At 59.8% G+C, this 21542-nt stretch overlaps 3 protein-coding genes across 56 annotated transcripts in view; 2 read left to right on the top strand and 1 right to left on the bottom strand.

Annotated features, from left to right (window-relative positions):
* Window positions 1-4965, top strand: part of PHF21A (PHD finger protein 21A) — a 192735-nt gene extending 187770 nt beyond the window's left edge. For all 48 annotated transcript variants that reach the window (XM_082747423.1, XM_082747427.1, XM_082747428.1 and 45 more), the window contains one exon: window positions 74-4965. In XM_082747423.1, the coding sequence (XP_082603549.1) occupies window positions 74-331 (258 nt within the window). In that variant the 3' untranslated portion in view covers window positions 332-4965. The remainder of the gene's footprint in view (window positions 1-73) is intronic.
* A 135-nt stretch (window positions 4966-5100) lies between these two features.
* LARGE2 (LARGE xylosyl- and glucuronyltransferase 2) lies at window positions 5101-11499 on the bottom strand. 6 transcript variants are annotated; one of them, XM_082747382.1, is made up of 15 exons: window positions 10428-11494; window positions 10176-10334; window positions 9988-10097; window positions 9579-9661; window positions 9235-9328; window positions 8767-8938; window positions 8534-8638; window positions 7965-8077; window positions 7752-7877; window positions 7519-7674; window positions 7228-7388; window positions 6589-6867; window positions 6118-6267; window positions 5839-6034; window positions 5101-5597 (listed from the first exon to the last, which is right to left on the bottom strand). In XM_082747382.1, exons 2-15 carry the CDS (start codon window positions 10270-10272, stop codon window positions 5388-5390), a joined length of 2052 nt encoding a protein of 683 aa, XP_082603508.1. In that variant the 5' UTR covers window positions 10273-10334; window positions 10428-11494; the 3' UTR covers window positions 5101-5387. The 6 variants fall into 6 exon arrangements, with proteins under 6 accessions (XP_082603508.1, XP_082603507.1, XP_082603510.1 ...); XM_082747381.1 differs by having other exon boundaries at window positions 9205-9328; window positions 10428-11491; XM_082747384.1 differs by having other exon boundaries at window positions 6589-6633; window positions 9205-9328; window positions 9988-10334; window positions 10428-11499.
* Window positions 11500-13486: 1987 nt separating this feature from the next.
* On the top strand, window positions 13487-20388 carry PEX16 (peroxisomal biogenesis factor 16). Of its 2 annotated transcripts, XM_082747441.1 has the most exons (12): window positions 13520-14578; window positions 14781-14816; window positions 15454-15513; window positions 15643-15719; window positions 16025-16158; window positions 16295-16395; window positions 17135-17215; window positions 17302-17457; window positions 17564-17636; window positions 17768-17887; window positions 19561-19625; window positions 20235-20388. In XM_082747441.1, exons 1-12 carry the CDS (start codon window positions 14467-14469, stop codon window positions 20291-20293), a joined length of 1074 nt encoding a protein of 357 aa, XP_082603567.1. In that variant the 5' UTR covers window positions 13520-14466; the 3' UTR covers window positions 20294-20388. The 2 variants fall into 2 exon arrangements, with proteins under 2 accessions (XP_082603566.1, XP_082603567.1); XM_082747440.1 differs by lacking the exon at window positions 15454-15513 and having other exon boundaries at window positions 13487-14578.
* The last annotated feature ends 1154 nt before the right edge of the window (window positions 20389-21542 follow it).

The raw sequence follows: 21542 nt of genomic DNA, 5'->3' as shown, positions 1-21542 counted from the left end.
CCTGGAGAGGGCCGCCAGGCCTGTCAGAAAAGCCACGGAGGCTCAGTGCCACCGCCCTTCTCCTTTGCTGCAGAAATGCATGGAAATGAAGAACACCATCTTGGCCCGGCAGAAGGAGATGCACAGCTCCCTGGAGAAGGTAAAGCAGCTGATCCGCCTCATCCACGGCATCGACCTCTCCAAACCTGTAGACTCTGAGGCCACTGTGGGGGCCATCTCCAACGGCCCGGACTGCACCCCCCCTGCCAACGCCGCCACCTCCACGCCGGCCCACTCCCCCTCTTCCCAGAGCTGCACAGCGAACTGTACCCAGGGGGACGAGACTAAATAACAGAGCCCCGCGAGGAGAAGCCACGGGATCCCGGCAGCCAGGAGAGCAAAAACACTGAAGACTCTAGAAAAGCAAAGCCGGATTTCTTCTGGAAAGTACAGAATTCTTTTGGTTCTTTGGTTCCAGAGAGAGAGAAGATGCTTGTGCCAGGTGGCACCAGAGTTTGCCAATTGATCCTTCTTATTCTGTGTGTACATGCAAAGATTGGACCATGTTACATGAAATAGTGCCAGCTGGAGGTCCTTTGCCAGCACCATGCCAAGTGAAATAATATATTTACTCTCTCTATTATACACCAGTGTGTGCCTGCAGCAGCCTCCACAGCCACCATGGGTTTGTTTTTGTTTTGTCGGGTGGGGAGCAGGGACGGGCGGAGGGAGGAGAGCAGGTTTCAGATCCTTATTCGCCGAGCCGTTTGTTTAGGTAGAGAAGACAAGTCCAAAGAGTGTGTGGGCTTTCCTGTTTCTAAACTTTCACTACTATAAAACCAAAAAAAGGAAATCGAGATTTAACCAACCCCAGTGCCCAGAGGAGGGATGGGAGGGAATGGGGGGGAGCCGGGGTGGGAAAAGTCTATCAAATAAGCAGTATTTCCTATTGTCTGGGGTGGGGCCCAGTGCACGGAGAGGGGGACACCGAGGGCAGCCACGGGGTCCTTCTCCCGCACACCCTGCCTCCCGCCCTGGGTGCCCCCGCCACTCCCCGCGCTCCTTCCCCGCTTTGGCAAATTGGCGTGCGTCCCCGTGAATGGTCCGGTTACCTTCCCTCTCCGAGAACAGGCAAGAGGCCGCCCCAGCGGGCCATTGCCCGGGGCAGGGAAGAAGGGTGTGTGTGTCCAGGAAGGAAAAAAAAGGTGGATCAGTGATTTTTACTTGAAAACAAGCTCCATCCCTTTTCTATATTTATAAGATTCTGAGCGAAGCAGCACGCGACCCAGGTGTGTGTGAACTGAATGGAGATGTTTCTTTTCTCTTTTTTTTTTTTTTTAATTTTTGTTTTGTTTTGTTTTGTTTTTCTTTAAGAAAAAAAGTTTTATTTTGTTGTTTATTTTACTTTTTTGGTAACAAAAACTAAAATAAGGAATAGAAAAGCTGTTTTTCAGGCTGACAGTCAATTAAGGGTAGTCGAGGCCGTGCATGGTAGGGTAGGAGTCATAGTGTCAGTGAGGTCCAGTGAGTCCGTGTGAGTCCTTGTGTCATCGTCCGGGCACTGTTTTTTATGCAAGGGCAAAAATCTTTGTATCTGGGGAAAACAACAACAACAACTTTTTTTTAAATTAAAAAGGAAAATAAAAGATATTGAGGTCTTCCTAGTGTTACTTAAATTAAGATCAAGGTAAGAAACATTGTAAAAAAAAAATTACAAAAGTGCTATTTGTTTCCTAAAAACAGTGATTTCTATTAAAAAGGTGTCAGAACTGGAGAAAATGCTGTGTAGTTATAATTTTTTAGCACAGAACCTGCTGATCATGATGACATTTTGCTGTGTTTGGTGTCTCAAGACTGGTGGACTAGTGTCCATGATTTCTGTCCTCTGGACGACTGCAGCCCTGATGGGCGCAGCCGAGCCCTCCCACCACTCTCCTCTCCTCGGAAAGGACTGTCCTCTCTTCTTGGCGCAGGGATCTGGGCTTCTGTTCTTGAAGCCCACGTGGAGTGTGGATGATATCAGGGCCCTACCCTACCCATTGTCTCCTCGGATTTTGCTAGAGCAAAAGGCTGGTGCCTAAATAAGATCCCTTCCTTTGGTGCTGCTCTCCGTCTTTCAGCCACCAGCATTGTGAGTGCCTGGGGGACAGCTTTGAAGGACATGGCCAGTGACACTCATTGGTGCCCATGCGCCCTGGCCTTGGTGGGAGGGTGCAAGGGGCAGGCTGGCTGCATCAGCCCTTGGTGCTGAGAAAGGATGAAGGAGTGAGATGTCTTGAGGGTACATGGTGTCTCTGAGACAAAGAGCCCCGCGGGGTGGCCTTTGTGTCTGTCTTGCCTTTGAAGAGGTCTGACTCTGTAGCCGCTTTCTCTGCCTGCTGGCTCCAGGTACCTGAGATAGAGTTTACTGCCCTTTGCCCATCCACAAGCTTCCTGGGCGACCTTTGGCTGGAATCGCTGTGCTTGCCTTGGCGTGGCCCTTCTCCTTCTTGAAAAAACCAGGGTTCTGAAAGGCTCGGACCATTTCTCTCATCTTGCCTCGTGGGAAGTACATTTTGTCAGGTGTGTGCCGTCATCGGAGAACTTGGCCCGTTGTGTGCCTGGCCCACAGAAGGGAGGCAGGCGCTCCTCACCCCAGCTCTCCTGGGACAGCTCTCCCAAGCCCACCCCTTACTGCATAATGGCCAGAGTCTAGAAGGGGCAGAAAAGGTCCCGTTAGTTTCTCCTTTGCCCGGTAAGTCCCAGAGATCCCCATTAGAAACCTGAAAGCAAACCCAAGAGAAAGAGACACTTCTTAGGTCAAATATGCCTCATCTCTACTGGCCATTTCACCTTCCCAGGAATGTTAGGGGATTAAGAGTGGCTGCACAGCCTCAGAGTCAGGCCCTGGCTGTGAGGTTGCCTGAGGGGAACAGCAGCTCCCCTTTTCTCCTGCAGAAACCAAGGTGCTACGTCTAGTCAGGGGGCTTTGGAGATGCCTGGACTGGTCGGAGGCATAGTTGGCAGAGGTTCAGAGCCCGGCAGCAGGCTGTATGCCCGGTCTTCCGCTCTCCCACTAGACTTGTCTGGGCCCAGGGACTGGGAGTTGCCATATGATACCTGTCTTTTCTTGAAAGAAGTTAGGAAGCGAACATTACTAGAAGCCTTTGCTCAGAGAGGAGCTGCCTGAGAATTCTTGGGGTGTTGGCGGAGACGGGGACAGGGTGGGTAGAGCTAGGCATTGACCGGTATCTAGCCTGCTGCTTTGAGAACTCACACTCTGGCCTTGCCTGAGGTTGGGATATGGATTGTTCCTAAAGTGCGGATGCAAGCTGTTCTGTGAGCCAACTAGCATGGAGTACGAAATGCAACCCTGCCTCCAGGCCCCCACATTCGGGCCTCAAATTCCCAAACTCTACTTACTGCCAAGAAAAGGCCCTGGTCACCCCGTCTCCTTTTCCTCTACTGTCCTGCCAGGAGAAGACCGTCTCTCTGTGCCCTAGACCTTGGGTGCTTGTGAGTCCCTGAGACACACATTCAGATCCGCCTCACCTGGGCTGTCTCCACCGCTCTCCTCTGCTGCTCTTCCGCCATGCCCGGGCCCAGCTGCTCACAGGCACATCTCAGACCAGCTGGCTTGGCAGTCACTTCAGAGGCCGGGGAGTGGCTGATCTGGGACGAGGAGCTGGCTGCCCCCGGGCCCTTGATCAGAAGGCCAGTTGCACAGGCACCGCACCCTGGAGCCGGTGAGCTCATGTTACTGTCATCTTCCCGCCTCTCGCGTTCTTGCCAATGCTGCCCGCAGGTCCTTCTTCTCTCCCGGAGCCTGCTGGGTCTTGTCTCATCGCCGCTGAGCTCATCCAGAGTTGTGCTTTCTCCCTTCCTGATCAGGCCCCTTGGGGCAACCAGGCTCGGGGCAGCCCCCGCGTGTGGGGCTGCACCCCGGCCACCTCCAGCCTGCAGCATCTGAGTGCCGTTTCCCCGCAGGGCCTGCCTGTCCCGGCTTCTTCCTGGCTCAGGCGCGAACCGGCACAACGGCTGCCCCCACGCTTCTCTCCGTGAGGGGGACCGTCTCCCGCTCACTGAGTCTGCATGTACCGTTGGCCCTCCAGCCATCTCTGAGACTTCCTCTTGGGGCCAGCTAGAGCCCCTCTGGGCTCTTGCTCCCAAGTCGCAGGACACGCTCTAAGCGGTTTCCTCCCTTCACTCCCTTTTAGGGTGTGGTCTTTCTTATTTATCCAAAGGGCTTAATTTAGGAGACTTTTACCCCAGGGGTAAAAGGCTCTTCTGGGTAGTAGGGCGGATGGTGGCCCAGGTATTCTCCAGGCCCAGGGTTCTCCAGGTTCCATGGCTTCTGTTGGATAGGGGCAACTTTGCTCAGTGTAAAGGACTGTGGGCCTCACCCCCACCCCTCGGCTGGGCACCTCTGGTGGGAAACAGGAGACCCATTCGCACCCTGGCTTACAGCCGTCCTCCGTGTCCGCTCCTCTCCAAGGGAGGGGGTGGCCCCCGGGAAGACAGCCCTGGCCCTCCGGCATTAGTGAAGGGGAGGCCACAAGGTCGCCCCCTCCAGAGAGCCAGGGTAGAACTGAAAAATCGCCCTCGCAGAGAAAGGGCAGGGCTCACAAATTCCGCTTTGCTCCCAGCTCCCACGGGGCCCTTCCTCCCTGAGGACCCCCCCCCCCACCGCAGCCTTTGGCCTCTGCGCCTCTGTGTCGTTTTTTGGGTCCTCAGCCCAGGGTAAGCTGCAGTCAGGCAGGACAGGACGGGCAACCAGAGGTCAGCAAGCTCCGAGCAGAAAAGAGCCAGCCAGCCCCCAATCCTGTCTCTTGTCCACGCCCTTTGTGATTTCAGTCTTGGTAGAACTTGTATTTGGAGTTTTGTGCTTCAAAGTTTTTGTTTTTGTTTGTTTCATTTTTGTTTTGAGGGGGTGGGGGGGATCCAGAGCAGCTGATCAATTTGTATTTATTTATTTTAACATTTTACTAAATAAAGCCAAATAAAGTCTCTCAGCCTCATGGTATTGGGTTTGGGGCAGGGGAGGGTGGGCAAGATGCACTTGGGTCCCCCGGCCCTCCTGCCACTCCGGGGAGACTCAGCCCCTTCCTGGCTGACCCACACCCTCATGCCCCAAACCAGATGGAACATGAAAAAGAGAACTTTAATTACAAAAAAAGGAATGTACAGATGAAGGTGGGGGAACCAGCCCCAAACAGCTGGGGCACCAGGAGAGTAGACCCCAGCCGCAGCAGCAAGGGGAGGCCCCCAGGACCCACCCCACAGGTGCTCCAACGGAAGCCCTTTCCACTGAGACCTTCAATAATTTAAGTAGCAGGGGGGGTGGCTGGGTTGTTCCAGTGTCTACAGGGAGCCCTTGAGAGCCAAGGGGAAGCGTAGGGGTGAGCCATGGAGGGCCAGCCTCGTGGAGGTCAGGCGGGGCCTCGGGGTGGCTGCAGGGCGGTGAGGTATTTGAGGGCAGCAGCCCCGTAGTGACGGGACAAGTCCTGGTGGAACTCATCCTTGAGGACCTGGAGGCAGTCACGATAGGTGGGGCTGGAGCGGAAGCGAGAGATGTCAAGGCTTGGGGCATGCGGCAGATGGATGGTGAAGGCCTCGGGTAGCACCAGGAGCTCGTATTCCTACAGGACAGAAGCAGATGGACATCCATTGCCTGTGCTGGGGGGAGGGATGGGGAGCAGGCTTATCTGATCACCTCTAATAGCCAAAGTAAGGGTCAAAGGGCAGATTTTAGTTCTACACCAGTGAAATTTCTAATAGTACTGCTTAAGGGTTCCGTGTGCCGAGCCGAGGTGTAGTGAGCTCCCTGGGCCTGGAGGTATCCAAATTGAAACTGGAGGCAGTAAGGCACATCCTCCTCACCTGTGCATCCAGCTCCACGATGTGGGCCACCTTGTTCCAGCCAAAGCCTACGAATCGGGGGTCATAGCGGGGACAATCACGAGGCACCACCACATAGGGCTCGTAGTCAGCGGCCCACTGTACGCGGTATGGGGTCTGAGCCTCCCGCCAGCGGGCATAGTCTGTGGGCGCGTGACCCCGGGGCCACTCGTGGTACCTGTGGAACAGGATGGGCCTCGGTGAGAGGGTGGGGGGAGCCATATGGGTGGGGGAACAGAGCCGAGCAGGGGCCTCCCCTACCTGAAGGTGTAGAGAGAGCCGGAGTCCAGCAAGGCCAGCAGCTCGGCCTTGGAACTGGGGAAGCGGAAGCGGTAGTGCAGGGTCTCGAACGCTGGCACCACCAGGGCCGCTTTCCGCTCGCTGCCCAGCTTCAGCTGCTCGATGGAGGCCCTGATCGGGGAGCGCCCATGAGTGCCGGAGGCGAGGAAGGCTCTGGGCCCAGCGATTCCCTTTCCTTTGCCGCAGGACCCAAGGCTAGCTGGCCCGACCGCCCCGCGGGAGACAGACAAGTGGGGGGCTGCTGCGGGAAGCAGTCCCAGCCTCCCCTCCTCTCCAAAGGCAGCCCAGAGAGCTGATGCGGCCCCTCCACCCTGCTACGAACCCCATCTTACAGGGGACATGGAGGCCCACAAAGGAGCCACCACACACTTGCCTAGGGTCCCAATCCACACACACCCCTCTGCCACTCCACTCCCCCGTCCCCGGGCCCACCTGAGGTAGTCGTACAGGGAATAGGCAGGCAGGAAGTCAATGTCGCTGAGAAAGACGTAAGGCGTGAGGGACTGGGCCAATGCCAAGTTCCGCAGCTGGTTGACAGGGTAGAGGGGACCCTCGCGGTATACCACGTGGTAGGCCACGTTCTGCCGGGCAGAGAGCACTGCCGAGGCCTCGACGAAACGCAGGAACTGCTGGGCCTCTGCGTCTGTGAGGTATAAGGCCAGGCTCATGGGGCCCGGCCAGTGCCTGCACAGGGCTTCCAGCATCTGCAGCCTGGGGCGAGGGGGGTGGTCAGCCCGCTGGGGCAGCTCTCCGGGGCAGCTGCCGCAGACACCCCTTTCCATGGGTGACTGAGCACCTTCCCGGGCCCTTCTAAGCTGGTCTTACCTGACCTGCACAATGACCCCACAAGGGGACCCCTTCCCAGGGAACAGGTAAGAACAGCAAAGGCTGGAGATAGGAAGACTTGCCCGTGGTCCCCCAGCTACGGACATCGGTGCCCAGGCACCCAAGCTCTTAACCACAGCCTGTGTCTCCGGATCTGGGAACTCCTCAAGCCTCAGGCACTACCACTGAAACCGTCCTCTCGGAATCCCCCGTCCCAGCCCCTGCCTTGCTCCCCGGTACTCTCACCGGTCCATAGAGAGCTGGGCCACCAGCGTGACGTCGTGGGGCCGGGGGGACGGCGGCTCATGGGGCAGGAAGGTCAGGTGCACGCGGTGCACAGTGAGCTGCTGCTGCCGGAACTCGAAGCAGGCATCTTCCTCGTCCAGGTGCGCCAGGGCCCGCTGCACCTGAGGGGGTTTCGGGGAGAAGGGCGCCAGGGCTGGGGCGGGAGGGCAAGTCCCCAGACAAGGCTAGGTCCTATCAGAACAGGGAGGGGGCAGAGCCTCCCTAAGGTGAGGGAAGGCGGCTCCCTCTCACCTGCTCGGCCCCGGAAGGGGGTGGGCTGGGGCAGCCGAAGAGCTCTCTCCGCAAGAGGTTGCCGTCATACCCCAGGAAGGTCAGGTGGAGGTTGCGGAAGTATCCCACGTGCTTATTCTTCACGCGAAGCTTCTTGGGTGAGTTCCAGTGGATTACCTGGGACCCAGGAGGGAGATGTTCAGGGAATGCGCGCAGAGACCAGAAGCCCACCGCTCAGCCCCAACCCCACTCACCTTGAGATCAGACGCCTCCGAGTAGCAGCGCTCAGCCAGCGTGTGGTCTGACAGCTGAACGTTCCAGATGCAGGGCAAGGGCTGCACCAACCCTGGGTGTTCCTTGATTACGGCATTGAAGATGTCCTGGGCAGAGACAGCCATCGTGTTGTGGCCCAGAGCCTGCCCCCCTCACCCTCCCATTGCTTCCTGTCAGAGGTCCCCCCCACAGACCTGGTCCGCCAGTGAGGTGGCCGGCAGGGTGAGGAGCTCCCGTGTGGCCGTCAGCTTCCACATCTGCCCCCAGCCAGCCTGCCGGAGCCGGTCCAGCCGCAGGAGGATCACACCTGCCCAGGGGAAGGGGTCATCATGCCCACCTGGGCTAACCCTGCCCCTGGGGTCAGGGTTCATGAAGATGTCTTTTGAATGTCTACTTTTTGACTTATTGGTATTTTCTGACTGTTCAGACAGGAGCATGGACCACTTCAGTCAACCATCATTACTTTTGGAGGTGAAAGGGGGGCACCGCCCAGCTTACAGAGCACCTCCACAGCCATCTTCTCCCACTCAAGTGACCCGACAGCTGGCAACATCATCCCCATTTCATGGATGAGAAAGCAAGAGGCCCAGGGGAACCAGGTGGCTTGGCCAAAGTCATCCAGCACAGCCAAGGTTGGAACTGTTTTCCAGCTCTTCTCCTGGTGTCCATAGCACTATTCTTTGGTGGGGGGGGGAGGCGGTCCCTAGCATTCTGTGTCCTGACCAGTGGTCACCCCTCCTGCATCCCCCGACCACTGTCCCACCTGTGTTAAATCCCCTGCCCAAGGCAGGCCAGGGCCTGTGGTTCCTCCAGAGGTTGCCCAGGTACCAGTCGCTCTGATTCTCCACAAGACCGATCACCTGCTCATCTGGGAGGGGAGGGCATGAGGGAGCTGCCTGAGGCCGTCACTGGCTCTCGGCTCAGGGCTAGGCTACAGCCAGGCCTGGACAGGCCAGGGAGGGGGGACTGGCTGGGGCTGGGTCCCAGGCCTCTCACCAGAAAAGTGAGCAAAGAGTGCCCAGAGCTCTGCGATATCAGAGGCGAAGGTGACATCTGTGTCCAGGACAATGACACGGGCCAGGTCAGGGGGCAGGGCAGCAGGCAGCACTAGCTTCATGAGGCCGTACAGGCCAGAGTAGTGCTTGTTGGGGATCCAGGAGACCTGGGGCTGTGTGGGGGGAGGGGGTGGGAAGGACAGGGCTTGAACCTGGCAGAGAAGGGCCTATGAGGGCCAGAACATACGCCAGGGGTGACACAAGGGGAAGAAGGCATGGCCCCAGGGAGGATGAGGGATTTGAGCTTCAGTGGGTGTGATGGGATCGGGGGTTCCAAGGCAGCTCTAACCTCTCCCCCATGCCCCACCCCCGATACCCTGGGAGGAAGGAAAGGACTGGGCACTGCCAGAAAGAAGTCCAGAAGGGCCAGGGCCCCTGCCTTGAGCTCCTCTGCGTCATAGAAGCTGACCCGGACAGCGGGCACCATCCACGTGTAGAAGAGCATCTCCAGAATGTTCCTGGCCACGGCATCAGTCACCAGATGGAAGTGCAGCGGATTTTTCCTTTGGGAAGGACAGGTGAGGAAAGCTGATAGGCCCAAGAAAGAAGAACTCAGGACAAGACCCACCGGAGGGGCTCAGAAGTGGAAGCACAGCTTCTGCAGAGCTTTTCCGTCCCCAGCTTCGGATGCTGTTAGAACCATCTCCAACCACTGTCCCTGTGGTGCAGATGGGACCACTGGAGCTCCCAGATCCCGCCCAAGCCTGTATTCCCTTCCCTACTGGCTGACTCCCCACCCCCGACCTGTTATACCTGTAGAAGAGCACAGACTTCACCAGGGTGACGAGGTCTCGGCTGGAGTTGTGTCCCGCACACACGATGGCCACGTGCAATAGCTGGGGAGGGGATGACAAGGTGAGCAGCTGCCCCTCCCCCACCAGAGCCCACGACGGGGCTGGCCAGGCGGAGGGCAGCGCAGCCCCGCCCGGCAACAGAGCTAAGGAAGATTGTGGTGGGGGCACTCGGAGCAGGAGTCCACCCCTATTTCACAAAAGGGGAAATTAAGGCCGGGAGCAGGGGAGGCGTCCCCGGCCCGCTGGTCAATGTCAGAGCCACCTGGCGGAGTCTCGCCAGGTGTCGCCATTCCCACAGGTGTCCGAGAGGTCCGGCTGGGGGCGCGGCGCCCCTGAGATTTCCGCCGCCAGGGGCCGCGCTCACCTACCTCGCACCTCGGCAGCGGCGGCGGCGGCGGGACGCAGTCCGAGTGGTTGTGGCCCCCGCGGTCCGCAGACGGGTCTCCGTCTAGGGCACCAGCGCCCGGCGGCCGCCAGTCTGCAGAGACACGTGGCGTCAGCGGGCAGGGGAAGGATCCCGGGCCCCTCCGCTCGCCTCCGCGCTCGCCGCGCTCACACTCCAAGTCCCCGCCGAACAGGAGGAATCCGATCAGAAGCAGCAGGAGCAGCAGCGCCGCGGCCCCCAGTGCCCGGGGGCGCCCTCGGGGCAGCATAGCTGCCGGCAGGGGCGTTCAGGGCGGAGCGCGACCCCGGGCTGTGGGCTCCATCGCGGTCCCTGAGGATCGGGGAGGGAGGCAGGAGGATCAGCCTTGGGCGACGAGGCCCGACGGCCGCCTGTTTTCCGTCTCGCTCTCAGTCGCCACCTCACCTGCTCCAGCGGCTCGGGAACCCCGACCTTCCTCTTCCAGAAGGCGGCCGGGGTGCAGGGGAAGGGGGTGGAGGCGCAGGCCAGGCCCGTCCAGAGCAGGAGCCAGCCCCGCCCCCAACCTGGGTTCAGGTTTCACCTCCGCTCCGCTGAGCCCAAAGGGGCGGGGAGACCCCGGGGGTTGTGGGGTGGCTGGCCCCGCCCTCCGCCCCGGCATCCGACGCTCCCCCCCCACAAAGCCCGGGAGGAACCCGGGGAACCCCCAGGATGACTGGAGGGAGCAGGGGCAGCCACCCAGGAAGCCACGGTCCCCGCCACCTGCCCTGAGCCCATCCCCCTCTTCCAGCTCTGAGGCCCCATCTCCTTCCCTTAACCTCCCATCGGGGGAGGGGCCCGTGACCCCGGGCCCGGGATCAAAGGGACGGCCGGGTTAAGGCGGAAGGAGTGGAATGCGGGGCCTCGAGGGTCCGAGACACCTGCTCCGGGCACTGGAGGCGGGGCTGGCCGAGTCCTGCCCAAGCGCTCGGAGCACCTGGAGCTCCCGGGCCGCCCCACCCCCATTCATTTCTGGCAACACGGACAGAGCCGCCTTGCGAAGATCGACTCCTGCTCCGGAGCTGGCGAGGGCCTCCCTGACGCGGGGACCGGGATTCCCCACCCTTGCCTAGACCTGCGCCTTGTGACTGGGGCTGGGACTGGATCTCTGACTCGGCCCCACCTCGCACCCCGCAGCCGACCGCAGCCCGGCCTCGGCCCTGGAAGGAGCGGTGGGCGCTCTGGCCCGTGAAGGAGAACAGTCACGTCTGGCTGAGCGCACATTCGTGCCAGGCCCGGTGCTGAGGTTTGCTGAGCCTCGTCTCGTTTAACCCTCCCCTCGTCTCGGTTAACCCTCCCTTCGGTCCTGTGACGCAGGCGTTATTCTCCCGAGGAGGGAAGTGACCTGTTCCAACACTGAGACCCCTTCCTAGGCTCTTCCCTGAAGGCAAAGTGTCCTGCTGCTCTACTCGAAGGCTTCCTGCCCCGGACTTGCCCCTGATATTCCTTCTGCCTGGATTCCACCAGGTTGCCTACCCCCACCCTCCCGAGGGCGGGCTCCTCCTTCCACCTCCCTTGGTTTATTTTATTCCTAGCCCTCCTGGAAGTTGACCTCGTGGACCTGTTTATAGCAGGTCTCCCCGCCTAGAAGAAGACTAATCCTGGGCCTGGAGCCTTGTCTATCTTGTCCTGTACTGGGCCCGGGAGTCCAGCCAGGGTCCAGCACCCACGGAGCACTAAGTCGGGTGCTGAAAGTGGACGAAATGCCCCAGGCCTCTCTGCCAGACCGGTTAGCGCAACTTCACCTATTAAAATGAGGGCCTGGGAGATCCTAACCCAAAAGCAGCTGTGGAAAGCAGTCTAGCATGAGACCCTCTCAAGTCTCTACCTTCAAGACGCCAGGATACCTTTCTCTGGGAGATGGGGTTTTTCCAGGAAGGTCCAGTTTGGGAGGCCGGGGTCACGGTTGCCATGGAGACTGATGGTGGCTCCCTGCACATCTGGGAATTAAAAGGAGATGGGGGTGCAGAGGCTATCCTGGCGCTTGGAACTTTGAGCCTTTAGCCCCTCTGGCCCTCATCTCTAGCCTGGAGTGGGAGACAGGTGTGGCCATATGAAAGGGCAGTCTTCTAGGCCTGAAACCTCGTTTGACCCAGCTCTGCCCAGGACTTTGCTGTGTGACCTTAGCCTAGTCAAGCCCCCTCTCTGGGCCTCAGTGACCTCCTCTATACTGGTTAGACTGGTCTAGCTCTCTTCTCCTGTGGCTCAGGGCCTACCCGACCAATGGGAGGTTCTGGCCCAACTTGCCCAGAGGCCCTTCCATCCCAGCCAGGTGACCAATGCCAGGTAGAGGGACCCAGCAGGGAGGGGCTTTGCCAAGTACCTCCTCCACACATGGCCACTCTTTGTTTCTGGGACCTAATCAGGCCTGAGATCTGGAGAGGACATTCAGGCAACCTTGCTGCTTCCAAAGTGGCTGGGCCGGCTCTCCTCTCCCAGTCCTGCAGGGAAGGTGGAGAAACAGAGGCCAGTGCCCCTCACTCTGTCTGGGGGATGCTGCTGCTCTGTCCTCCACACCTTTTCTCCCCAGAACCACAGGCCCGTCAGCCCTGCGAGTATCACAGAAACTTCACACTCCCCGTCCTGTCCTCACTTTCTCCACGGCTGCAGAGGGAGAGACTGGAGGAGTGCCCACTGGTGAGGTTCGGGAACAGGCTCATTAAGATGGTGGGGTACAGGGAGGAAAGGAGAAAGAGCCCCACACTGAATGCCCTGAGCCCTGGTCTTAACCCCATCTACTGGCTAGACTCCCGACCACGTGGCCTCACTGTGTCACTGCCCCTGCTAGGCTGTGGGCAGTGGGAGAGAGGGCACTGCTGTGGGAGACGCACATTGTGGTCCATTTGGCCAATGCCATGTCACATGACCTGGAACAAGTCCTTTCGCCTACTGGGGCCTCTTATTCCCCATCTGTGAAATAGAGTGCACACCTAGCTGGCAAGGTTGCCAGAAAGAGTGGTCTAGGAGTAAGCCTGGCATCCAGGAGGTGGTGAGAAACCGTGTTGATGATGCCCACGACTGCCCCCTCTGTTCTCCAAGAACTTTAGCCTCTCCCGAGGCCCCTGGACACATCTCCCTGGGTCATCATTGCTTAGCATGAGTAGGGAGGGTAGCTGTGTTTCCCCACCTGATATAGAAGAAAACTAAGCTGGAGAGGAGGGTGAAGGAGTGGGGAGGTCTAGGAGGGGCTGTGGCTTCCTAGTGAGTCGTGTTGTTGAAGCCGCCTAGGCTCTGTGGTCAGACTACAGCAAGATTCGAATGTGGCTGGGCGTTCTTAAGCAGATCCTTTCCACACCTGCTGATAATATTCCGTAGAGGGAATCAGGTAAAACAACGTGTTACTACTTTCAGAGTTCCCTGAACCAGCGAGTCAGGTCCCCAAAGGCTCAGACCCTTGACCCCACCCAGGCCCCGCCCCTTTCCCCACAGCCAATCAGTGGCGGCCTCCCCAGAGCGTCAGATGCCCCGCCTCTGGCGGCTCCTGTCCCGCCACAGCCTCTTTCAGGGAGGCCGCCCGGTATGGGAAGATTCCCGGTATTCTCGCCCGTCCGTTGGGGAGCCGCTGAGGACCGGAAGGTGCATCCGAGAGCCGAAAAGCGCTCTGAGATTGAGCCGGAGTTCAAGGAGCAAGGCTCCCCTCAAACCATTTTACAGATAGGAAAACTCGAGACTCAGAGAAGGGAAGCGCTCGACCAAGTCTCTCCAAGCGAAGAACCGAAGGCGGAAACAGAGTTTTCTCCGCGAGGATGGGACTGCACACCCGCAGAGTGCATGCGGGAGCTGTGGCCGAAGCCCAGCACTAACAGTGGCTGACCAGGGATCGAGACTGCGTGGAAGGCTGGATTCTTCCTTGCCTCAGTTTCCCCAACACTACCTCTGGTGGGGGTCGGGAGACGAGGCAAGTGGCCAAAAAGACGCCTGCCAGGACTGTCCCCGCGCCTCCTCAAGTCTGATCGTAATTCCTTTAGCCGACTACCTCCCCGCCCCCTTAAAATACGGTCCTCCCGTTCGAGCCTCTCGGTGTTCTATTGGAAAGACTCTAGGGTCCTAGTCCATTCTCTAGAATGAACTGCTCAGACTACCGCGGGAGCTTCCCTGGAACTGCTAACTGCGCAGGCGCAAGGGCCGCCCACGCGGAAGGCGGAAGAACCGGGTCCCGACGCCGCGGGGAGGGTCAGGGGCGGAGTGTGTATTAACCAATGACCTGAAGCAGCAGGGAGGGCGGGATCAGGCTCGCAGTTGCTAAGCGCTACCCTGGAGGGAGGTGATTTAGGCAATGGGGTGAAGGGTGGTTCAATGGCCCTTCTCGTCATTATCCTTCTGGCCCTCGGAAGTTAAGCAACGAAGAGGCGGGCCTAGGACCGGAAGCAGGAAGGAGGGCGCAGGAAGAAGGGTGTTGCAGCTGGTCGTGCAGTCGGTTCGTGAGTCTATCCGTCCCGAGGGCAGGATGGAGAAACTGCGGCTTCTGAGCCTCCGCTACCAGGAGTACGTGACTCGTCACCCGGCCGCCACGGCCCAGCTGGAGACTGCAGTGCGGGGCCTCAGTTACCTGCTGGCAGGTGCTACCCTGACCTTTGCCCCAACCCTTAGGGGCTCTGACCCCTGACCCCCACTGGCCCCTTCCCTTCGGAATCAGAATAGTGATCGCTGTGCTTGAGGAGTTCCGTCCAGGTTCCCGTCGGGCATAGGGAGGGGACGTCTGCGCCCGAAGCCGCAGGCTAAGGCGAATGCTCACCGTCGCCTCCTGTGCCTTCTCCCCAGGTCGCTTCTCCGATTCGCACGAGCTGTCAGAGCTGGGTGAGTGGGGCTCTGGGGTGGGTGGGGGGCGGCGAGGCTTCCCAGAGCGGGGACCACCCCGGTCCGCAGTCCTAGGCTTTCCGTTACATGGTCCTGTGCTGAGTCGGACACAGTTCCAGAGCCCACGGTCTTGACGTCTTCCCCCCGCCCCCCAAATAGACCAGAGACAAATCTGGGGACCTTGACTGGTCTGGCCACTGACCCAAGTACCTTGCCTGCCTTTGCCCAGTTAATCTTCCCTGGAGTCATAGGAGGTGGGTAGTGTAACTGTCCTCAGTGTCCAGTTAAAGGGGCAGCTCAGTGAGGTTACGGGACAACTACTGATGATCCGAGAGGCAGGATTCAAGCCCAGATTTTTCACATTCGAGGAGACTCAGACTGTATTCTCACATTCGAGGAGACTCAGACTGTAACTGCCTCAGTCGTGTTTGCCCAGGGAGCATGTGAGGTGGAACTGGAGCTGCCTCTGGGCGGGGTTGGGGGCGGGCAGGCTGCAGAGAGAGGAGGCCAGGAGGCAAGACCACCCATCCATGGCTGTGAGAGCGAGGGGCAGTTCTGGGCAGCCGGCCAACCAGGGCTCTGGGGCAGGGCAGTCACTGCTTTGTCACAGAGATCAAACCATCCCTTCGTGTTACAGCCACCCACACGAGATCTTACCCGGGAGCGGGGAGCTCTGAGGAAGTGGGTGAGGAGGCGGGTTGGTTTCCACACAGTCTGGGGCAGGAGGAGTAGAGCAGGTAACAGGTGATCCCTGCAGCTCTGGGGAGAAGGGGAGGGTGGCGAGGCTGCAGGAGCAGCCCCTGAAGGCCACAACTCTCCCTCTCAGTGTACTCTGCCTCTAACCTGCTCGTGCTGCTTAATGATGGGATCCTGCGGAGAGCGCTCCAGAAAAAGTTGCCTGTGGTGAGAATTCTGGCAGGAGCTGAGGGCGGGAAGCTTTGGGACTGCGTGTGTAGCCTGTGTTACCATCTCAGTGTGAGACATGCCCACGTCTGCTGAGGTTCAGGCCGTCTCATCAGGGGAAGGGTCGAGTTGTTAGTGCCCCTGTCTCAGATGAAGAGACTGAGTTTCAGAGGCATAGGGTAGCCTCTGCTCCCTGGAGAACTCAGGCCTACACGGGTAGTTTTAGGGGAAAATCCACCTCCCCTAGGGGGATGGCCTGGGACTGGTCCCCCCAGCCCTGACCTCTTGGCCTGGGGTCCTTGCAGTCGCTGTCCCAGCAGAAGCTGCTGACATGGCTGAGCGTGCTGGAGTGCGTGGAAGTGTTCATGGAGATGGGGGCCGCCAAGGTGTGGGGTGAAGTGGGCCGTTGGCTTGTCATCGCCCTCATCCAGCTGGCCAAGTACGTCGGGACTGAGGAGGGCAGGTCCTGGGTGGAGGTGACTCTGGCCAGCAGTTCGGATGGGGTTCATCAGAGCACCCTTGACCCCCTGCTGGCTAGCCATCGCCCCCGCAGCCTTGTCATACTCCCAACCCAGGGCTGTCCTGCGGATGTTCCTGCTGATCTGGTTCAAGGCTGGCCTCCAGACCTCACCCCCCATTGTTCCGCTGGACAGGGAGACCCAGGCGCGGCCCCCTGGTAAGCTGTTGCCACACTCTGGAGTGGCCTGGCACATGGAACTAATTCGTGGGTTTCGAGCGGGCCGGCGGGAGTGGCGTGTTGTCTGTTCAGGGAGCACATCTATCCCCAGCAGTTCAGTTTGCTCTCATTCCCCTGTATTGTACAGAGGGAAAAAAGGATGAGGGTAGAGGCATAATCAGAACTTGAACTCGGGACTCCTGGCACCATTGTCTTCTTTTTTGTGGGTGGCAGGAACGAGGGACAGCATGAGGTGGAGACAGAGGTCCTGCCAACCATGGGCCTTGTTCTGGATCTCAAGTGCCACAGTTGTGTGAGGCTGGGTACCTGGCAGATCTGTCCCTTCGGGGCTTCGTACTCCTTACCGGTTGGCCTGATGCTTCTGGCCCTCGATGGGGACCATTCTTTGCTTCTCCTCCTGATCATATTGAATGCAAAAGCCTGAGAAGGCCTGGGCTCTCCCTCTTTCCCTCCCTCCCTCCAGTCCCCAGGGAGGTCTGGCTTCTTGGCTGGCTCCCCTGCCACCGGTGATGCTGCACTTTCCCCAGGCCGGGGATGGTGCTGACCCCACATCACCGGCGACTGCGTCCTGCCTCAGCCGCTGCCTTGGTCCAGGCTTGTCCACGCTCACCTGTTCTCACCTCAGCCCCCCAGGAGCGTTCACAGCACGCATGTTCTCCACAGGCTCTGCTGGAAACGTGGCCCTCTGACAGCATGGCCTTCTGTCTGTCCCTGCTAGATGGTGACCAGAGCACTGACAGCCAGGAGCAGTCGTACGTGGGGAAACGGTCAAACCGAGTGGTACGAACCCTCCAGAACAGTAAGTGTAGGATGTTGTGGCCCGGGCGCCTCAGGGCTGAGGTCAGCCTGGGCCTGACTGCTTAGCCGTGGCCCTTGTGTTTCTAGCCCCATCCCTGCACTCGAGGCACTGGGGAGCCCCCCAGCAGCGGGAAGGACGGCAGCAACAGCAGCAGCGCGAGGAGCTGAGTGTCACCCCCACCCCTCTGGGCCTGCAGGAGACCATCGCAGAGTCCTTGTACATCGCCCGGCCGCTGCTGCACTGTATCCTCAGCCCACACGGCTGGCCAGCCCTGCAGGACGGGCCGATGGGGAGCGGGGGGTGGGGTGGGCCATGTGCTGGAGACCTCCTTGACACCATGGCCATCAGTGCTCAGCCTGGGCCTGTGGGGTCAGCGGTCGTGGACACCCTGGCTCCTCTCTGGGGTCGTGGATGTGACCAGGTAAGCCTGGGCCTGCCTGGAGAGACCACTCCCTCTGCTGGGTTTTGTGCTGCAGACCGGTCTCCACTGGAGCAGATGGGGGGCCCCCCTCCCCCGTTGCTGGTCCTGACCGTGTTCCCTCCTGCCCCCAGCCTGAGCCTCCTGAGCGACAGGAAGGGCCTGAGCCGGAGGGAGCGGCTGGAGCTGCGGCGACGGACCATCTTGCTGCTCTACTACCTGCTGCGCTCCCCGTTCTACGACCGCTTCTCCGAGTGAGGACGGGCCCCAGGAGGGGCGAGGCCCACCCTCGGCCTGCACCCACTGCCTTGGGGTGTTCAGGCCCCTGGCCTAGCCCTGGGCGTGCTGAGGATGGGGCCGTGGGGATGGGGGGGGGGGCTTTCTTCCTGCTGAGTGGTTTGGAGCCGCACGTTGCAGAGAGGCCCTTGAGGTTCACAGAAACTGGGCACCTTAAACGGAGCCGCCCAGCTGGCCTGTGGCAGAGCCAGGGGCCACCTCCATGATCTCTCTTAGCCTCTCCCTACCTTGCCCAGCCCCCGTTGTCTCCTTTGAGGGCCCAGAGCTTCCGGCCTTAGCCAGGCTCAGAGGGCCCACTGGCGGCAAGTTGGGGGGTGGCTTGGGACCAAGTGCCGCAAGGTCTGCCGGGTGACTGCCTGAGGTGTGACTGTGATCTGGAGGGGCGGGGGTGGTCCCTGTACAGCGACGGGGGCCAGGAGACAGACGAGAGGCTCCTGTCTTAGTAAGTTCTCTTCTGGAAGACTGCAGTCGTACCCGGAATCACATTTCCTGCTAGGACTGCACAGCCTCTGTTTGGGTTTGGTTTGCTTTGTTTCTGAGGCAATAGGAAGTGAGTTTGGGCTGCAATTAATGCCACCTCAGTGAGAACAGCCGGGCCTGGCTGTCCCTGTTTCCAGCTAAGTTTGAAAGCTCACAAGCTACTAAAGCCAAATCCTATTCCCTGCTCTGAAGGAATATTCCAGAGACTTACGTGGACCATATGAGCTCCCCCCACAAACGGTCTGCCCTTTGCAGAGGAAGCATAGCCCCAGGATCTTGGAACTAAGGCATTTTGAGGTGACCATACCAGCAGAGGTGGCCCCATAGGTGGCGAGCCTCTAGTTTGGCTCCTGCCAAGCAGACCAGCCTAGTACCCTTACAGCAGTGGCTCAGACTGAGAAAGGTCTAGAAACCTGCCAGAGAAATTCCTGTTTCCCCAGAGGACAGGGAGTGGGCTGCTGAGCGGCTCTGGGGCACAGGCTGTGTGGGGAGCCCCCTGTCCTTCCTGTCAGAGACCGAGTGTCATCTCTGGGGCCGGGCTGCCTTCCAGTTGTGTGACCTTGGGCAAGTTACTGAACCTCTCTGTGCCTCATCTGAATGATGGGGATGTGATTGTGCCCGCCTCAAAGGGTTGTGGGAGGCCTTCTGTGACCTCAGACATACGGGAGTGCTTGGTACAGAATCACTCAACAGATGCCGAGTCTTGTCATCATTTCTCTTGTTACCATCCCCAGCACTGCCGTGTCACCCCAGGTCCTCCCATGGGAAAGTGCCATCTCTTAAAAAAAAACAAAAAATAAGGCTTTGGCCCTGGCCCCTTCCTCTGAGTGTGCCTCCCTCAGGGGGCCTGGTCACTCAACATTGGCTCATAAGGTTTCAGCGTGGCTCAGCTCTTCTGGTTCACGGGGCTTCTCGAAGGTGGGGCTGTCCTTCTGGGCCCTCACCATCCTTGTGCTGGGACTGGCCCATGTGCGGTGCCCCAGGAATGCGTTGGCTCAGGAGAAGGAAGGGCAGGACGAGGGAGGACTGTGTGTGGTGCCGCGAATAAGGCCAAGTCCGGAGCTGAGCTGTGGGCGGTCCAGGCCTATGGCCGGGGTTGTAGGCACCGAGACCCCCCCACTCAGCCTGCTTCCTGCTCATGTCTCTGCAGGGCGAGGATCCTCTTCCTGCTCCAGCTGCTGGCAGACCACGTTCCGGGCGTTGGCCTAGTGGCAAGTAAGTGTGGGATAGGGATGTGATGATTACAGAGTGTCACGGGTCTGTCCAGTGGCCCTTGTCCTTGACTATTGTCTCTTCATCTCCTTGTCATTTGATTCTTGACAGAGTCAGGAGAGGGAGCCCAGAGAGTCAGGTTGGGCGGGTGACAGCTCCTGGGCAGGGCCAGGCTGGCACATAGAGCCTCAGGGGTGGCTGGAAGGGGGTGTCCTGTCCTGGGAGAAGTGTAGGGCCACCCTGGGCTGTCAGCCTTAGCTGCCCCGGGACCCCGGAGCCGTATACCCCTGGCTTCTCTGGGGCTTTCTGGTGCCCACCAGGCTGTTTGGAGCTCTTCCCTCAGCAGAGAGGCCATCAGTGTCCACAGTGGGACCAGCCCAGTGGCTTCTTGAAGCCTGAGGGTCTTCTTGCAAAGGGGACAAAGGTCGCTACTGCTGCTGCTGCTTTCCTAGGGGCGGGCAGGTGGGAGAGTCTGTGGGGCTGGTGGCCCAGTAGATGTGAGCAGCTGGGCTGGGGCTGCTGAGGCTCCTGAGAGCGGCCTCAGGTAGAGCAGAGTCAGGTTGGGGCCAGGTTGGAGTCTGGCCCTCAGCCCCTAACTCCCTCTCGTTCCAGGGCCGCTCATGGATTACCTGCCTGCCTGGCAGAAAATTTATTTCTACAGTTGGGGCTGACCTATCCCAGGAGTGGGTGCAGGGAGGGGCAGGGGTGCCCCAGCCGCTGGGTCCCCCAGGGCCCCTTCACCCTAATAAACCGACTCTGGCAGCGAGCCCGCCTGTGGCGTCTCCATCCCACTGCCCGGCGCTCCTGGCACCCCCACCCAGCAGCCAGGCCACCCACGCACCTCCCGAACATCTCTGGCCGTGGAGCCACTGCCTCCTGCCCCTCATCCCTGGGCTGAGAACCCTCGGTTGGAACAGGGGCCTGGGCTTCTCCGGCCACAGAGAGCTGGGATCTGGTCTCTGCAAGCATGGGAAGCCGCTGGCCATGGCAGCTGCAGAGGTTAATCCCACACCTCTGTCCCCGATCCTGGTGACAACAGACAAGGCCCAGCTGGGCACACAGTGCCTGGGTGGCCTCTGGCCAGAGCCTCTGTCTGCCCCCTCCCTGCAGGGCCCTGTCGCTCCAGCCTGCCAGCCACTCTGTGCCAGAGCCTGGTGAATGGTGGGCCCAGCTTGGTTTGGGGACTGCTGGAGCCCCCAGCCATTTGATGGCAGGAGGTTTTCTCCCATAGGCACCAGCCAGCCATGGGGCCAATGCTGGGGACAGGTGTCAGAGGGACTCAGAGCCTGAGCAGGTGCAGGTTCAGGAGTGTGAACTGGGGTCTCCATGCACACTCCCTGCCAGCTCCCTGGAGACCATGCAAACGCACACGCACGCTGCTGGGGAAGGTGCAAGTGCCCAGACCGAGCGACTGCAGCCTGGCTGATCTGCCTGGCCTGTCCCCTTCTCAGCCGCCACCCCTGTCCCCTGTGAACAGACTGTCCTCTCCTGCTGCAGTGTCTAGCCCAATGAGCCGCCCTCTGAGTTCCAAGGGCTCCATCCGCACCAGCCTCTACCCTGCCTCATTTCCTCTGTCACTTTGGGGGGAGCTGTGGCGGGGGGCAGCCTTTCCCTGCCACCCCCCTACCCCGAAGGCACATCCAGGTCCAGGACTGGAGGGTGAAAGGACAAGCTCTTCAGGGAGGTCACAGCTTGGAGCCCTGACTGTTGCCGGGCATGTACCCTATAAGTGGCGTCTGGCCCGGGGCTGTCCGTGCAGTGGGAGGAGAGCAGGCCTCCCCGCCGGGCACTCACCCACCAGCGGAGACATGGGAATGAGGCATGCGGGGCGTGAGAACAGGTAGGAGCGAGTCCCTGAGGAAGGCCAGGTCCAAGATGGGAGAGCAGAGGACAGATGCCTGTGGAGGGCACACCTGTCAG

Source organism: Mustela nivalis (assembly GCF_964662115.1).
Source record: "Mustela nivalis genome assembly, chromosome: 9".
Classification (NCBI taxonomy): domain Eukaryota; kingdom Metazoa; phylum Chordata; class Mammalia; order Carnivora; family Mustelidae; genus Mustela; species Mustela nivalis.
The sequence above is the reverse complement of the archived record's forward strand: the minus strand, read 5'-3'. Positions and strand labels throughout refer to the sequence as shown.

Bases quoted from the DNA above. Each gene is read 5' to 3' on its own strand.
- LARGE2 (XM_082747380.1), bottom strand. From the start codon at position 10,272: ATGCTGCCCCGAGGGCGCCCCCGGGCACTGGGGGCCGCGGCGCTGCTG. The intron at 9,329-9,578 runs GTATAACAGGTC...TCCTTCCCAAAG, and splicing joins AAGTCTGTGCTCTTCTACAG to GAAAAATCCGCTGCACTTCC. The intron at 8,078-8,533 runs GTGGGACAGTGG...TCCCCTGGGCAG, and splicing joins GGGCAGGGGATTTAACACAG to GTGTGATCCTCCTGCGGCTG.
- PEX16 (XM_082747441.1), top strand. From the start codon at position 14,467: ATGGAGAAACTGCGGCTTCTGAGCCTCCGCTACCAGGAGTACGTGACT. The intron at 14,579-14,780 runs GTGCTACCCTGA...CCTTCTCCCCAG, and splicing joins CCTCAGTTACCTGCTGGCAG to GTCGCTTCTCCGATTCGCAC. The intron at 17,216-17,301 runs GTAAGTGTAGGA...TTGTGTTTCTAG, and splicing joins GGTACGAACCCTCCAGAACA to CCCCATCCCTGCACTCGAGG.